The sequence below is a fragment of the Scyliorhinus torazame genome, chromosome 9 (genome assembly GCF_047496885.1).
Source record: "Scyliorhinus torazame isolate Kashiwa2021f chromosome 9, sScyTor2.1, whole genome shotgun sequence".
NCBI lineage: Eukaryota > Metazoa > Chordata > Chondrichthyes > Carcharhiniformes > Scyliorhinidae > Scyliorhinus > Scyliorhinus torazame.
The window spans coordinates 22113450-22131941 of NC_092715.1; the positions used below are offsets into that span (position 1 = coordinate 22113450).

Sequence of the window (18492 nt, forward strand, 5' to 3'; positions counted from 1 at the left end):
TGTCTGTGTGGAGTTTGCACTTTCTACCCGTGTCAGCGTGGGTTTGCTCCGTGTGCTGCAGTTTCCTCCCACGGTCCAAAGATGTGCAGGTTAGGTGGATTGGCCACGCTAAATTGCCTCGTACCGTCCAAAAGGTTAGGTGGGGTGACTGGGTTATGGGGATAGGGTGGAGGCGTGGGCTGAAATAGGGTGCTCTTTCCAAGAGCCTGTGCAAACTCGATGGGCTAAATGGCCTCCTTCTGCACTGCATATCCTACGATTAATATTACATAGAACATATGATAAATACACAATGTACATACATAAACATAGACAACAAGTAAAGCATACGGAATATAGTGCTACAATTGTAGCAAATATGCATAGTGTGGCACGGTAGCACAGTGGTTAGCACTGTTGCTTCACAGCGCCCGAGTCCCAGGTTCGATTCCCGGCTTGGGTCACTGCCTGTGCGGTGTCTGCACGTTCTCCCTGTGTCTGCATGGGTTTCCTACGGATGCTCCGGTTAAGTAAGTTGGACATTCTTAATTCTCCCTCCGTGTACCCGAACAGACGCCGGAATGTGGCGACTAGGGGCTTTTCACGGTAACTTCATTGCAGTGTTAATGTGAGCCTACTTGTGAAAATAAAGATTATTATTATTAGAAAAAACAGTTCAGTCCATAAGAGGGTCATTCAGTGGTCTGGTAACATATGGGGAAGAGGTTGTTTTTAAATCTATTGGTGCATGTTCCCAAGGCAGCGTGAGGTGTAGACAGATTCAATGGATGGAAGGCAGGTTCGCGTGATGGACTGGGCTGTGTTCACAGCTCTCTTTGGGTTTTTACGGTCTTGGGCCATGCATTTGCCATACCAGGCTCTGATGCAGCCAGGTAGGGTGCTTTCTGTGGTACATCTATAAAAATTGGTAAAAGTCATTGTGGACACGCTGAATTTCCTTAATTTCCTGAGGAAGTATAGGCGCTGTTGTTCTTTCTTGGCCGTAACATCAATGTGGGTGGACCGGACAGATTGTTGGTGATGTTTACACCTAGGAATTTGAAGCTGTCAACCATCTCCACCTCGGCACCATTGATACAAACAGGAACGTGTACGACACTTCGCTTCCTGAAATTGATGACCAGCTCCTTAGTTTTGCTGACATTGAGGGAGAGATTGTTGTCATTGCACTATGCCACTAGGTTCTCTATCTCCCTCCTGTACTCTGACTTGTCGGTGTTAGAGATCCGACCCACCAAGGTTGTGACATCAGCAAATATGTAGATGGAGTTTGAAGTAAAAAACTCACCATTATTCTGAGAATTCCCCCTATACCAAAAAGGGTCAATAAGACATTCTAAATGGTGAACAGGGATTCTCACTCCCTGACTCCTTTGCAGACTTAAGTGAGTGCTATTTGGGTCAATCTATATTTTCAAGTTATCCGCCGGTTTAACCCAAATCTTCATAGAAGATTTCATCTACTTACCACTTCGTCGCATCGATCCTGGGTCCTGTATTGCTAAGTAAGTAAAGTAGACTTTGTAATAACCACTGTTTCAAAACTTTAAGTTATTTTATTATTATAGTTTTTCTTTTAAAAGATAAAATCGCTGTCTTTACAGAAAAGTAAAACGATCTTGCTTCTGGATTCTCCTGGTTGGTTGAAAAGACCTTCAGGTCTACTTTGACAATCTCTCTTCTTTATCTTTTGGTTTTCTCCTGTTGGATTCTCAGTTCTGCTCGGTTTCTGTGTTCTATCCTTCCCATGACCGAGGGCAGCTATGATAGCTGACTCTGCTGGCTGTTACCGATTTAGGGTTTATATTTCCCTTACTACAGTTATTACGTTTATATGACATTATCATACAGTAACTCTTTATTGTTCAACTCTTTAATCTTAATTACTTCTAATACGACTATGTATTCATGTTGAGCATGACATTAGTTCATCGAACTCTGATTACATTTTTTTCCCTTTGTAATGTTCAAAAGTGCTTTGATCCTAGAGGGGTTCTGGTTCCTGTCACTTCTAAAGCTGCTTTATTACCAAATAGTGCCCTTAGCTTGTCAGAACTCTGACTCCGATTTGGGGTTAACCTATGTTCTCGTGGACCACGTTGTCTCCAGCTTCCCATATTCAACTGGTGTCAGCAGGATTTCACACCTAAACATTTGTCACCTAATTCAACTGAAGATCCTGGCAATTATTTTTTAGCTGCTTACTAAAATAATTAACTTCAAAGAAGGTGCAAAATATTGGTTCTTTCCATGTAACTAAAAGTTCAAACTGCTTTGACTTGAAAGACAGGCATCAGTTTTACAGCTTGAGCAGTCACAAGCTGTTTTCTTAACGCCTGTTTAATAAAGGCTATCTGCATTTCAAAACCTTCTTTTGCACTTGCTGTTAACCCTTCGCGGGATTTCCCTCGACATTTTCTCATGTATCCTCAGGTCAGGTTTTGCCAGGAGGGAGAATTAAGAATGTCCATCATGTTTCAAATGACATATTTTCCCATTTTTACTTTACATGTTGGAGCCGAATATTGCCACGCAGTCATGTGTGTATAGTCAGTATAGTAGTGGGCTACGTACGCAGCCTTCCGGGACCCTGTTATTGAGGACTATCATGGAGGAGATGTTGTTGTTTATCCTTACTGCTTGCAGTCTATGGGTCAGGAAGTAGTAGATCTAGTTGGAGAGGGAGGAGCCAAGTCAAGATGCTTCTAAGACTGCTGATGTTTTCTTTGGGTAAACCATCTTTGTCGATGATATGACCAAGGTAATTTATGGATGACTTGAAAAAGTCTCACTTTCCCTTCTTAACTCTCAGGTTGTGGCTCTGTAACCGCTTCAGAGCAGCTTCCAAATTCTCCAAGCGTTCCTGTTTACTTGAACCAGTGATAAGTATGTCATCAAAATGACATTGCACTCCATTCAACACACTTAGAATTTGATCCATGGATCTTTGAAAAAGAGCAGGTGCAGATGTTATTCCAAAAGGAAGTCTTCTGTAATGAAACAGACCTTTGTGCATTACGATGGTGAGTAGTGGTTGTGATTCAGCAGCCACATCCATCTGCATTTATGCCTATGAAAGATCAATTTTGCTGAATTTCTGTCCACCAAAAGTCCAGCAAACAAGTCTTCAATCAGCGGCAGGGGATAATGATCTATGGACAAAACTGGGTTGATAGTAGTTTTAAAATCTCCACAAAATCTCACTGAACCATCCCGTTTAACACAGGAATGATTGTTGTCACTCAATCACTTGTAGCAGCAGATTTAATGACTCCTGTCCTTACTAATCTGTCTAATTCTTCTTCAACGTTCGACTTGATGCCATATGGTACGGCTCTAGCTTTGAGTCATTTGGGTGTTCTGTCAGGCTTGAGTTTTGGGTGTAGCTCAACTGCAGTCATCAAGCCTTATGAATCTTTGAACATTGTCTCATACTTAAGTTGTTTCAAGTCGCTCTTTGAATCCACTCATTGATTGACTGTTTCCCATTAAGCCTAATTTTATCCAACCAGGCTCTGCCGAAGTTTCCAGGGACACCGTGAAGAGGCAACTTCACCGTCTGCCCATTTGCTTTTACTTTCACCATAATGCATCTTTTTAATGGCACGACCTCTTCAGTGTATGTTATTCAATCACTGTTATTCAACTGTTTTAAAGGCGGATGCCTCAGCTTTTGATAATAAATTGTCTCAGGATTAAGTGATACTGCTGCGCCCGTATCCATTTAAATTTTAATTCATGACCGTCAGGTTTTGGATATGCCCAAAACGTTGTTGATTGTCCTGCATTGACAAGATACCTAGCTTAAACTGTTGCAGTAACTCGGTTTCACTGTCTTTTGAGTGATCATGAGCTTCATCCGCTAATTTGTAGACATCCAGATTGTTTACTTCTTGCACTTTTGTTATAACCCGCACGAGACCTACGGGGTTAGAGCAATCAGTCTCCCCGTGAGTCATCATTGGCTACAGGAGTAGTGCCAGAGGACTGCAGGATAGCAAATGTGGTCCCTTTGTTCAAAAAGGGGAGCAGAGACAACCCCGGCAGCTATAGACCGGTGAGCCTCACATCTGTAGTGGGTAAAGTCTTGGAAGGGATTATAAGAGACAAGATTTATAATCATCTAGATAGGAATAATATGATCAGGGATAGTCAGCATGGCTTTGTGAAGGGTAGGTCATGCCTCACAAACCTTATTGAGTTCTTTGAGAAGGTGACTGAACAGGTAGACGAGGGTAGAGCAGTTGATGTGGTGTATATGGATTTCAGCAAAGCGTTTGATAAGGTTCCCCACGGTAGGCTATTGCAAAAAATACGGAGGCTGGGGATTGAGGGTGATTTAGAGATGTGGATCAGAAATTGGCTAGCTGAAAGAAGACAGAGGGTGGTGGTTGATGGGAAATGTTCAGAATGGAGTACAGTCACAAGTGGAGTACCACAAGGATCTGTTCTGGGGCCGTTGCTGTTTGTCATTTTTATCAACGACCTAGAGGAAGGCGCAGAAGGGTGGGTGAGTAAATTTGCGGACGATACTAAAGTCGGTGGTGTTGTCGATAGTGTGGAAGGATGTAGCAGGTTACAGAGGGATATAGATAAGCTGCAGAGCTGGGCTGAGAGGTGGCAAATGGAGTTTAATGTAGAGAAGTGTGAGGTGATTCACTTTGGAAGGAATAACAGGAATGCGGAATATTTGGCTAATGGTAAAGTTCTTGAAAGTGTGGATGAGCAGAGGGATCTAGGTGTCCATGTACATAGATCCCTGAAAGTTGCCACCCAGGTTGATAGGGTTGTAAAGAAGGCCTATGGAGTGTTGGCCTTTATTGGTAGAGGGATTGAGTTCCGGAGTCGGGAGGTCATGTTGCAGCTGTACAGAACTCTGGTACGGCCGCATTTGGAGTATTGCGTACAGTTCTGGTCACCGCATTATAGGAAGGACGTGGAGGCTTTGGAGCGGGTGCAGAGGAGATTTACCAGGATGTTGCCTGGTATGGAGGGAAAATCTTATGAGGAAAGGCTGATGGACTTGAGGTTGTTTTCGTTGGAGAGAAGAAGGTTAAGAGGAGACTTAATAGAGGCATACAAAATGATCAGGGGGTTGGATAGGGTGGACAGTGAGAGCCTTCTCCCGCGGATGGATATGGCTGGCACGAGGGGACATAACTTTAAACTGAGGGGTAATAGATATAGGACAGAGGTCAGAGGTAGGTTCTTTACGCAAAGAGTAGTGAGGCCGTGGAATGCCCTACCTGCTACAGTAGTGAACTCGCCAACATTGAGGGCATTTAAAAGTTTATTGGATAAACATATGGATGATAATGGCATAGTGTAGGTTAGATGGCTTTTGTTTCGGTGCAACATCGTGGGCCGAAGGGCCTGTACTGCGCTGTATTGTTCTATGTTCTATGTTCTATGTAACGTTGGCCAGGTATGGAACTGACAGAGCAGACGCAGCTGGGATCTGATGTATATTGGAAATATAGTTGCATTGCAATAACCATAGTTTTCTTCCACCTGCTCGATTTGGATTCGTCTGTAGCCTACTTAAAACGTTCTTGGTGTAGAAGGAGTTTTCTTAGCCCAGTTCGCCTTGGCGCCTTCGCCTTCCCCTTCTTGCTACAGGGCCTGGTTTAGCACAGGGCTAAATCGCTGGCTTTGAAAGCAGACCCAGGCAGGCCAGCAGCACGGTTCAATTCCCGTACCAGCCTCCCCGAACAGGTGCCGGAATGTGACGACTAGGGGCTTTTCACATTAACTTCATTTGAAGCCTATTTGTGACAATAAGTGATTTTCATTCATTTCATTCATACAGTGTTTGCATACTTTTGGTTTACTTCATCATTCTCCCACTGAATGTCCAACCTGTGTACAACGGTGATATGATTGCACCCTTGCAGCCTTGTTCATTGAGGTATCCATTTTATGGATCTTTGCTCCAGCCCCTATTTGCAAAGCTTCTCTTGTTGCAAGCTCCATAGACATGCCAACTTCCACAGCAGCTTTTTGAGCTAAATCACTTATGGCAGGAAGCTTCCTCTGAATTGCTTCACTGCATAATCCACAAACCATCCTGTCTTGAAGAGTATCAAGTGTGATATCAAATTTACAATATCTAGCTAATCTTGTTAAAGGTATTATAAACTGTGAAATAGTTTCACCTTCTTCCTGACGACAGAAGTGGAGTCGGAACATTTCTGCAATTATTAACGGATTAGGCGAGAAATGTCCATCTAAGATTTTCATTAATTCACTGAAGAATGTGTGACCTGGTTTTGCTGGGCTAACAAGATTCTGTAGCAGCATAAAGGTTTTATGGCCAACTGAGCTGAGAAATGCTGCGACCTTTAGGTCTTCCGGTGTCTGATTAGCTGTTAAAAACAATTGGAATCTTTCTTCATAAGAATTCCATGTTTCATAAACCTCATCAAATGGTGCCCATTTTCCCCACCATTTATGGATCCCCAAGGCCTACATTTCCACACAGAAAGATGTGAAATTATGCACTTTGGTAGGAAGAATAAAGGAGCTGAATATGATTTAAATGGAGAGAGACTGCAGAAAACTGCAGCATGGAGAGATTTGAGGGTCCTCCTGCATAAATCACACAAAGCTAGCATGCAAGTTCAGCAGGTAATTGGGAAGGCAAATACAATGTTGGCCTTTATTTAAAAGGGAATGTGGTATAAAAGTAGGGAAGTCTTGTTAAAACTATACAAGGCATTAGTTAGACCACACCTGGAATACTCTGAACAGTTTTGGTCTCCTTATCTAAGGAAATACATCCTGGCATTGGAGGCAGTCCAGAAAAGGTTCACGAGGTTGATCCCGGTTTTGGAAGGATTTTTTTATGAGGAGAGGTTGAGTAGGTTGGGCCTGTACTCATTGGAGTTTAGAAGAATGAGAGGTAACCTTATTGAGACATATCGGATTCTCAGGGGGCTTGACAGGGTAGATGCTGAGAGGATGTTTCCCTTTGTGGGAGAGTCTACGACCAGAGGACCAGAGTAAGGGGTTGTCCCTTTAAGACAGAGATGAGGAGGAATTTCTTCTCCCAGAGTGTGGTGAATCTGTGGAATTCCTTACCACAGACGACTGCAGATGCTGGGTCGTTAAGTATGTTCAAGGCTGAGATAGACAGATTTTAATCAGTGAGGGGATCAAGGGTTATGGGGATAATGGAGTTGAGGATTATCAGATCGACCATGATCTCATTGAATGATGGAGCAGACTCGATGGGCCGAGCGGCCTACTTCTGCTCCTATATCTTATGGTATGACACAATAATAATAATCTTTATTAGTGTCACAAGTAGGCTTACATTAACACTGCAATTAAGTTACTGAGAAAAGCTCCTACTCGCCACACTCTGGCGCCTGTTCGGGTACACGGAGTGAGAATTCAGAATGTCCAATTCACCTAACAAGCACGCCTTTCAGGACTTGTGGGAGGAAACCGGAGTACCCAGAGGAAGCCCACGCAGACACAGGGAGAATGTGCAGACTCCGCACAGACAGTGACCCAAGCTGGGAATCGAACCTGGGTCCCTGGCCCTATGAAGCAACAGTGCTAACCACTGTGCTACCGGGAACAATCCCTTGAACAAACTAGTATGAATTCTTTGCCCTTTTTTTGTCAGAGTATATTTTGACTTTTCTCCAGAGTAGTGGCCCGTGCAGAGTCAGCAACCTTTGAAATCTCCGTTCCCCTCAGCCTGTGTAGATTCACCACGTGCAGAGTCCCTGTAGCCCTGCCCCCACTCATTTCAACACAAGCATGTCTTTCCTGACTGTAGATCTTCTTACTCACAGTTGCTGTCGAAAACTTTTGTTGAACCGTCACATCAGCAGCAGCGTTTCGCCCGACTTCTGTGTGTGTACACGTCTGGTCCCGAGATCGTCCGTTGCCCCTGATGCCATCCCACAATTAGCCGACAAAATTGTTCTTTCCAATTTTTTTTTCTGCCTCAATTTTCATTACCAGTTTTTTCACCTGTAGCATTTCTTTGCTGGTGTAAAGAGAGAAGGTTTGGAAGTGCCCACACTCTGGATTCTTATAAATCACAATGAGAAGTTTATTAAGGGTGTTGCTCAATACAATCAAGATGGCCAAAGCCCACACAAACACTCTGCTGACATCACTTCACATCAGGTGACACAGAACCAGCAGGAATATATTCCCAGATACATAACATATACATTATAAAGAATAATTGTCGGTATCAGAGAAGATTTTTGAGCTATAATGTTATCTCTGATTTGGGAGGTGTGATGAGAGATTATATTATTTTTAATTTTAGGGGATTTATTGTGTATTCTTTGAAGCGCGCTTGTGGCTGTGTGTATCTGTGTGTCTATGTAAAACTATGTTAATTATGCTGGGGACTGATTTTCTACAAGGTTTAGAATATAAAAAGAACGGATGCGTGAAGGGCATGCATTTGGAGCAAATATGGCCAAATTGAATTCTCTATAAGTAAGCAAGCATGAGGTAGAAACTTCCACTAGGCGATAAGAAAGGGTTGTTGTTTTCTGTTGTTAAATTTCAAAGGGAAGTAAAGACTTTTAAAACATGGAAAAGGTCATAAATAAATAAAGCAGGGTTATTGAATTATATTTGACCCGAAAGTTGGGGCAGTATGGAGAATACGAATACATTTTATATTCAATGACAATTTCAAAGAGGAGCTAAGGACCATGGAATCAAGATGAAAGAGCAAAAAGAATACTTAAGGAAAGATGTTGAAAGCTTAGGAGAAGGTGGCCATGTGAGATGTTCCTGGAGTGTTGCTCTGTGCTGCGACAGGAGCTGTGAAGAGACAAAGTGAATCAGCCACTCCATAAGACCATAAGATATAGGAGCAGAATTAGGCCACTCGGCCCATCGAGTCTGCTAATTCAATCATGGCTGATATTTTTCTCATCCCCATTCTCCTGCCTTCTCCCCATAACCCCTGATCACCTGATTAATCAAGAACCTATCTATCTCTGTCTTAAAGACTCAGTGATTTGGCCTCCACAGCCTTCTGCGGCAAAGCGTTCCACAGATTCATGACCCTCTGGCTGAAGAAATTCCTCCTCATCTTTGTTCTGAAGGATCGTCCCTTTAGTCTGAGATTGGGTTTCTAGTTTTTCCTACAAGTGGAAACATCCTCTCCATGTCCACTCTATCTAGGCCTCGCAGTATCCTGTAAGTTTCAATAAGATCCTCCCTCATCCTTCTGAACTCCGAGTACAGACCAAGTGTCCTCAACAGTTCCTCATGTGACAAGCTCTTCATTCCAGGGATCATTCTTGTGAACTTCCTCTGGACTCTTTCCAAGGCCAGCACATCCTTCCTTAGATATGGGGCCCAAAACTAGTCACAATACTCCAAATGGGGGTCTGATCAGAGCCTTATACAGCCTCAGAAGTACATCCCTGGTCTTGTATTCTAGCCCTCTCGATATGAATGCTAGCAATGCATTTGCCTTCTGAACTGCCGACTGAACCTGCACGTTAACCTTAAGAGAATCGTGAACAAGGACTCCCAAGTCCCTTTGTGCTTCTGTTTTCCGAAACATTTCCCCATTCAGAAAATAGTCTATGCCTCCATTCCTCCTTCCAAAGTGCATAACCTCACACTTTTCCATACCGTATTCCATCTGTCGCTTCTTTCCCACTCTCCTAGCCTGTCTCAAGTCCTTCTTGCCGTCTGCTTCCTCAATACTACCTGTCCCTCTACAGGTCTTTGTATAATCTGCAAACTTAACAATATGCTTTCAGTTCCTTCTTCCAGATCATTCATGTATATTGTGAAAAGTTGTGGTCCCAGCACCGACCCCTGAGGCACACTACTAGTCACCGGCTGCCATCCTGTAAAAGACCCCTTTATCCCCACTCTCTGCCTTCTGCCAGTCAGGCAATCCTCTATCCATGCCAGGATCTTACCCGTAACACCATGGGCTCTTAACATATTTAATAGTCTCCTATGCGGCACCTTGTCATAGGCCTTCTGAAAATCTAAATAAATCACATCCACTGGTTCTCCTTTGTCTAAATTCCTTGTCTCCTCAAAGAACTCTAACAGATTTGTCAGACAAGACCGCCCCTTGATGAAGCCGTGCTGACTCAGTCCTATTTTATCATGCACTTCCAATTACTCCGCGATCTCATCTTTAATAATGGATTCTAAAATCTTACCAATGACCGAAGTCAGGTTATCCAGCCTATAATTTCCCATCTTCTGCCTCGCTCCCTTCTTAAACAGCGGTGTTGCATTAGCCACTTTCCAGTCCTCTGGGACCCTCCCTGTTAAGCCAGCCAACCTATCTGGCGGCATCACAGCTTGGTATAGCAACTAGACCATAAGACCACAACCAGTTTGGTGTCTGAACATTTGAACTTCCACAGCAGAGTGGAAGTGAGGAATGAGAGGTCAGGTTATCTCTGATTGCAGCTGTGCTTAGAGGATGAAAATCGCTTATTGTCACAAGTAGGCTTCAAATGAAGTTACTGTGAAAAGCCCCGAGTCGCTACATTCCGGCGCCTGTCCGGGGAGGCTGGTACGGGAATTGAACCATGCTGCTGGCTTGCCTTGGTCTGCTTTCAAAGCCAGCGATTTAGCTCTGTGCTGAACCAGCCCCATGTTACTGGAATTTCTTTAGTTTAAAAAAAGGGACTTTTGCCTAAATGGGTGTTTACTCATGCATCAGACAAAGTGGGGAGTCTTCTTGGGGGAATGTTTTGTAAGGGTAATTTTCATTGTGTAGTTATAATTTTGTTTTTTAAAGTTTTCTTTTAATGTTCAAAATCCCAAAAGTATCACTGGAATTTATGGCTTCTGAATTCAATAAACCTGTGTTCTCGAGGTCAAAATACAAAAAGACCAAGTTTCCCTTTGGGATTTGGTTTGCGCAGGAATTAATATACATCTGCTGGATCATTACAGAGGATAGTTCCAAACAGTTCTCACATAGTATAGAGCCAAATCTTCATGGGCATCTATGTATTGACAACAAAATGCTTTTATTAATGCACAAATCAGCCAGCGAGTTCAGGTGATGAAGCGATACACAGTGAGTTGTGGATCTCTAGTACTTGCCGGTTGAATTATACCATTCCTCTTTGTACGAATGGCATTACACCTTTAAGCCTACCCAAGAAATTTTAAAATTTGCTGGATTTGCACATTGTTTTCCCATTAAATTTGCCACGGAAAGTTAGGATTTACAATTACATTCTATGTATGTTTTTAATGACATGATCATTGTTAATGCAGTTAATCTTTCCAGCCCACAAAGAGGAACAACGTACATTTTTGACTCTCATTTCAACATGCAGCAAATTTTTGTTAGAGTTTAAAAAAATTTTATATTAACATTCCTTAATTTTTAATAACTTTTTCTTATTGTCTCTATTCTCTTTGCATAAGTCAATCTTTTTCCCCTCCTTTTACATCTGTAATTATCCCACTCTAATTCATCCTCCTCCACATCATTCTTCAGTTTCTTTCTGAATGCTTAAACTTACTTGCTTCAGGAGGTACACTGCAGGTCCCACCATTCACTAAGGTTCCAGGTGCCCCATGAACATGGCCATGCGTTTACCAGTCAGCACCTCAAGCAAGTTTGGGTGCAAAAGAAATTTGCACTGAAGGATGCAGGAAGAAGTTTATAAGATGTCCTGCTTCAACAAGATTTGGCCCATCTCTGATATCTTTGATCAGTTTACTAACTTGCGATAACTTCCAGTAATTCCTTACTTTGTTTTCATGCCTAGATTTGTAGTTAACCAGATGGCTTTCTCACTTTCAAAGATGCTAACCATTTGTCAGTCAGAGTTGTCATTGTAGCCATGATATGCACCTTGTAAACTTTGAACATGGACTAACACAGTGGTGGAGCAAACAATGAATTAAACAGCACACGTATTTTTCTCATCAAACAGATGGAAAATATTCCAATAAAATTGAACACAGCAGCCATCCTGAGGGAGAATGTTCTCTACGAGCGCAGAGTGAAAAAAGAACTGCAAAGGTAGCGCACCTTCAGTGTTCTCTTTGGCTGCTTTTATAATATTGAGTTTAATAGGTCACCTTGTCAATCTCTCGTTAGCTCCGACCTATCCCTGACCTTCTGTTCTGCTCCATATTCTCCAGCCCCCTCTCCAACTATATAAACCATCACATTTATACCCCACTTCAGCTCTGAAAAAGTCATACAGATTTTAACTCTTTTTCTCCGTCCACAGAAGCTGCCACTTTTCCCAGCATTTTTCTGTTTTTCTTTTCAGATTCATTATTCGACTGGATAATGCTTGGCTGGCAGCCAAACAACCTTCCCCACCCAAGTTTCAATATTTTTATGTCTGGAAAAGAAAAACGCTCAAAAGAAAAAAAATTGAATTATCCTTTTTAATGTCCCCATGATTTTTCTCCCGTGTTCACACATCAGTGTCCTGGAGATGGATCTTCAATTCCGCGGGACTCCAGGTTAGAGGGTTGGCAATCCTCTTCAGAACAGAAGTCGAAAAGAGTTTCACCACTGCTAAATTAATCTGAATTTCAGCTATGCCCGTTGTCCGTTTTCCCGTCTATTTTGCTGACAGTGTTGATTCTTTGTTCAGATAAAGTTCGGCAGGGACCAGATGCCCTGCCGTTGTGGAGCAGAAAATGACGACTGGACTAAAGCTCTCATTTACATAACATGACATCAAATATTATCTGAATATGACAAGCCACCGTGCACTGAAGTATTTATTCAAACATTGTGCGAGGGACTGGCGAGATTTAGATCACAAAGTCTCGCAAGATCCCGTTAGACCTCGCGAGGCTTTCCCAGTGTCGCAAATCTCGCGAGAGGTCTCCGAGTGGGGTGCGACGAGCTGTTCGATCGTGTCTGACATAGTGAGTGGTTTGTTTTTCAAACAGCAGAATTGCCCTTTTGATCCCTGACTGCCCCACTCAAAAACCCCCGAACAGCTGAGGAGTACCTTAGCCTGGTCACCTCATCTTTACAGTCATGTTCGCTGTTCCCCAGCTGCTAGCAATGTTTCAAATAGAGGCTGCATCACAAACATAGGTTTCTGGCATCAGTCTTATGTCACACAGGAAACAAGTGCAAAATTGAGTAGCAAATTCACTCATCTTATTCCTGGCGCCAGCAAAATGACTTCTCTTTTGTTGTTAGGTCGGAGAGGGATTCAGGTGACTGCCTGGGCCTCCAGCCTTGTTATAGAGTGTAATTATTATGCATCTTATTATTTAAATCCATTACTGCTGTCATCAGTAAGTGTTGTGACATCATTAGTTGTTGTTGTTGCCCGTTGTATTTATATTCACTGTCTATTTCTATTCAGTTACTGTTGTTTCAATATTTAACTAGCTGCTCCCATTTTTCAGTCCATACTGTATTTTAAACTTCATTATTTTTATATATTAAAGAACATTAACTTTAATATTAATACGTTTAAACTACCTTTTTGTGCTCAAGTTACCATATCTTTCTGGCAACAAGAATGAAAGAAATTGACTTCCGGTGGCGTGGGCAAGCAGGGTGGCCGCAATAACAAGAGCTCCCGCCGGTGGCCGCGATTCGCGGCGATTTCGGGGAAATCCCCGAGTCCTCACGCACTCCCTGACTATCGTCGGCCTTTGGGGCCGCCACGAGCAGCCAGTGGGGCCGGTTTAAAAACCGGCGAAGAACATCGCGCGGGTGTCGGGCGGCGGGGGCTGAGGCGTCGGGCCCGGCAGGTCAGAGCAGCGGGGGCGGAGCTACGAGGAGGCCGAGGCAGCAGGCCGAGGCCAGGGCGCCATGTAGGGAGGGTGCTCCACGTCGGATGGCTCCCACCTAGGAGGAAGAAAGAAGGTTGAAGCCTGGTCCCAGGTGAATGTAGAGGAGAAAGAAAGGAAGTTTGGTAAAAGTTTTTTTTTTCAAAAAAGAAGAATGTCAGATTGATGAAGGACAGGAGGGTGAAGGGGGAGAGAGGAGAAAGGAAAGAAGATAAAAAACAATAAGCCGCTAAAGGATGCGAAAAGCAACATCGAACAAAGGAGGAAACGCGGGTTCGCCGCCGAAGGAGAAGACGAGCAAAAGCAAAAGTGTTGACAGGATGGCGGAAGCCAAACTGCAAGGCGGGACCGCACTACTTATGGTGGAGAAGATGACCGAGGTGATGGTGGTGGAGCTGGAAAAACGTTTGGTGAGGCACATGGAGGCCTTGAGGAAAGAGACGGCGGTCGTGTTGAGGTCATTGTTGGAGGAGGCAATCGGCCCGATGAGGGTGGATGTGGCAAAGGCATTGGCCGAGGTGAGAGAGCAGGGCGAGAAGATGAAGGAGGTGGAGGAGGCCGTGACACGACACAGCGACCAGGTCACCTCGATGGGGGATGAGCTGCGGAGGGTGGTGGAGGTTAACAGAGGACTCCGAGCAAAGCTGGAAGACTTGGAAAACCGCTCAAGGCGGCACAATTTGAGAATTGTGGGCTTGCCCGAAGGGACAGAGGGCCCAAGGCCAACGCAATACTTCGCTAAGAAGTTGGCGGAGCTGATGGGGGAGGGTGAGAGCCCCACCCTGTACGAGCTAGACCGAGCTCACCGGTCATTAAGGCCGAAGCCCAAAGTGAACGAGCCGCCAAGGGCAGTAATTATCTGCTTCCATAAGTTTTGCATGAAGGAGAAAGTATTAAGCTGGGTGAAGCAGGAGCGTGAGGTGCTGTGGGATGGTACTGCGGTTCGGATCTACCAGGACTGGACGGTGGAGTTGGCAAAAAGACGAGCGGCATTTGGGCGAGTGAAGGCGGCTTTGTACAAGAAGGGGGTGCGATTTTGTGTGGTGTACCCGGCGAAGTTGAGAGTAACATATAACGCCAAAGACTTTTATTTTGAGACAGCGGAGGCAGCTGAGGCGTTCGTGAGGGCAGAAGGCTTGGGACAGACGTGAAGAGCGGAACTGGAAGAGGGACTGTGGACTGTGTTTGAGCGGCTGGAAAATGTACAAATGTTACAACTTTCTTTTTACTGATTTGTATTGAGATTTACTTCTCTTTGCATTGTTACAGAGTTCAAGTTAATGGCGTTCTGTGTTGCGACGGTTAAATGTTATGTTAGTGAATTGTAGGGGTTGGATTGTTGGGTTTCTTTTGGTGTTTCTTTCTCTGGGACTGGGCGGAAGGGGGTGAGAGGTCTTGGCGGGGGGAGCCACCCGCGCTAGCTAACTAAAGTCAGTTAGTGAATGGGGGTGAGGTAAGAGGAGGACTGCGGATGTTGGAGCCTGGATAGCAGGCTTCAATGGGCCTACGAGGCGAGCAAGAGGGGGTGGACGGATGGATGTTGGGGGATGTCATTTCATTTCATTTCATTCATGTTTTTGTAGGGGGGGTTCTTGGAAGGGGGGGGAAGGGGTTCGATGTTAACAATGGACAGGGGCGGGTCAGGCTTATGGGGCAGGGCCCTGTGGTATGGTGATGGTGGATAAGAAAGGTGGGGGGGGGGGGCGGTGAGAGACCCCCAGTAAGGAACATCACGTGGAACGTGAGAGGGCTAGGAAGGTCAAGAGGTCAAGGGTGCTTGCACATCTTAAAAGTTTGAAAGCGACTTCCAGGTGCGGCGATGACCAGCTAAGTCGCACGTTTCGGCAGCTCCCGGTGGAACGGACTTTTGGGCACTTAAAAGTAGCCCCAACGGCAATTTAAACGGCCAAAAACACTGTGCGGTAAACTAGAATGGAATCCCCCCGGACACGCATGGATAAAGGAGAGGATAGCAGCCGGATTGCGGAGGATCCTCTGGAGCAGCGGCAAGGAAGGCAAGCTCAAAGCAAGATGGCGTCGGAAGGTGGCCATTTGTTATGGGGCCCAGACCAACAAGAGTTCCTGCGGCGCTGTGTGGAAGAGCTGAAAAAGGAATTGAAGGAGTTGTTGGCCCCGATATTACAGGCGATTGAAGGGCTAAAGGAGGAGCAGAAGACCCAAGAGCAGGAGCTTCGGGTCGTGAAGGCAAAGGCTGCTGAAAACGAAGATGAAATACAGGGCCTGGTGGTGAAGACAGAGACGCACGAGGCGCAGCACAAAAGGTGTGTGGAAAGACTGGAAGTACTGGAGAATAATTTGAGGAGGAAGAATTTAAGGGTTCTGGGTCTTAAAGAAGGCGTAGAAGGGGCGGACGTCGGGACATATGTGAGCACGATGCTTCACTCGCTAATGGGATCGGAGGCCCTGACGGGCCCTTTGGAGGTGGAGGGAGCTTATCGAGTTATGGCGCGAAGACCAAGGGCAGGAGAAATACCTCGAGCCATTGTGGTGAGGTTTCACCGCTATAATGACAGAGAGATGGTCTTAAGATGGGCGAAGAAAACTCGGAGCTGCAGGTGGGAGAACGCGGTGATCCGCGTATACCAGGATTGGAGTGCGGAGGTGGCGAGAAGGAGGGCAAGTTTTAATCGGGCTAAGGCGGTGCTTCACAAAAAGAAGATCCAGTTTGGAATGTTACAACCGGCGAGATTGTGGGTCACACACCAAGGGAAGCACCACTACTTTGAGACGGCAGAAGAGGCGTGGACATTCATTGTGGACGAGAAGCTGGAATAGTCTGGCGAGAGAAAGAACTTTTGGGACAAAGTGGTGGGGTGATTATGTGGGGCGAGGAAAAAGGGGGGGGGGATGATTTTTCAGTTTGTTAATCTTGCGATCCTGTAACTTTTCTCTCTTCTGCATGATGGGGGGGGGGGGAGTATGAGAAACTGTGGGCGCTGGCCATTAGGGGCGGGGCCGAGTGGGAAACGCGGGCTTTGTTCCCACGCTATGGTAATTATGGCGGGAACAGGGACGCAGGAAGGAGGGGGCCTCGCACAGTGGGGGCCGAGGACAAGGGGGGAAGCCGAGGTCAGCCAGAGTTCGCTGACTTCTCGGAGCAACATGGGGGGTGCAATTACGCTAGGAAGGGATCTAGCGGGGGGGGAGGGGGGGTTAACTGGGTTGCTGCTGCTAAGGAGAAGGGGGAGCTGTTATGGGATGGGGTGGTCGAGGCGGGAGGGCGCCGTCGGGGAATACACGGGTACGTGGGAACCGGGTGAGGAGCTGGGCTAAAAAAAGGGGATGGCTTGTCGACAAGGGGTAAAGAGCCCCCCAACCCGGCTGATCACGTGGAACGTGAGAGGGCTGAACGGGCCGATTAAAAGGGCACGGGTACTCGCACACCTAAAGAAATTAAAGGCAGATGTCGTTATGTTGCAGGAGACGCATCTGAAACTGATAGACCAGGACAGACTACGTAAAGGATGGGTGGGGCAGGTGTTTCATTCGGGTTTGGATGCGAAGAACAGGGGGGTGGCTATCTTGGTGGGGAAACGGATACTGTTTGAGGCAAAGACCATAGTGGCGGATAGTGGGGGTAGATATGTGACGGTGAGTGGCAGATTGCGAGGGGAGGCGGTGGTTCTGGTGAACGTATACGCCCCAAACTGGGATGATGCAAATTCTATGAGGCGTATGTTGGGACGTATCCCGGACCTGGAGGCGGGAAAGTTGGTAATGGGGGGAGATTTCAATACGGTGCTTGATCCAGGGCTGGACCGATCGAGGTCCAGGACCGGGAGGAGGCCGGCAGCGGCCAGGGTGCTCAAGGACTTCATGGAGCAGATGGGAGGGGTAGACCCCTGGAGATTTAGTAGGCCTAGGAGTAAGGAGTTCTCATTTTTCTCCCATGTCCACAAAGTATATTCACGGATAGACTTTTTTGTCTTGGGAAGGGCACTGATTCCGAGGGTGACAGGGACAGAATATACGGCCATAGCTATTTCAGACCACGCTCCACATTGGATAGACCTGGAGGTAGGAGAGGAAAAAGAACAGCACCCACTCTGGAGAATGGATATGGGCTTATTGGCGGATGAGGGGGTATGTTTAAGGGTGAGGGGGTGCATCGAAAGGTACTTGGAGCTTAATGACAATGGAGAGGTTCAGGTGGGAGTTGGGAGGCGTTGAAGGCAGTGGTTAGAGGGGAACTGATATCCATAAGGGCACATAAAGGGAAACAAGAGGGTAAAGAAAGGGAGCGATTGCTGAAAGAACCTTTGAGGGTAGACAGGCAATATGCGGAGGCACCGGAGGAGGGACTGTACAGGGAAAGACAAAGGCTACATGTGGAGTTTGACCTGCTGACCACGGGTAAGGCGGAGGCACAGTGGAGGAGGGCACAGGGTGTACAGTATGAGTATGGAGAGAAGGCGAGTCGGCTACTGGCCCACCAATTGAGGAAGAGGGAAGCAGCGAGGGAGATAGGTGGGGTGAGAGATGAGGAGGGAGAGATGGAACGGGGAGCGGAGAGAGTGAACGGGGTGTTCAAGGCATTTTATGAGAGGTTATATAAGGCTCAGCCCCCGGAAGGGAAGGAGGGAATGATGTGTTTCTTGGATCAGCTGGAATTCCCTAAGGTGGAGGAGCAGGAGAGGGTGGGACTGGGAGCACAGATTGAGATGGAGGAGGTGGTAAAAGGGATTGGGAGCATGCAGGCGGGGAAGG

At 45.8% G+C, this 18492-nt stretch overlaps 1 protein-coding gene across 2 annotated transcripts in view; it reads left to right on the plus strand.

The window, feature by feature from the left end:
• The window catches only part of cfap99 (cilia and flagella associated protein 99), a 366971-nt gene that overhangs the window by 236695 nt on the left and 111784 nt on the right, over nucleotides 1-18492 (plus strand). For both annotated transcript variants that reach the window (XM_072515683.1, XM_072515684.1), the window contains one exon: nucleotides 11922-12010. In XM_072515683.1, the coding sequence (XP_072371784.1) occupies nucleotides 11922-12010 (89 nt within the window). The remainder of the gene's footprint in view (nucleotides 1-11921; nucleotides 12011-18492) is intronic.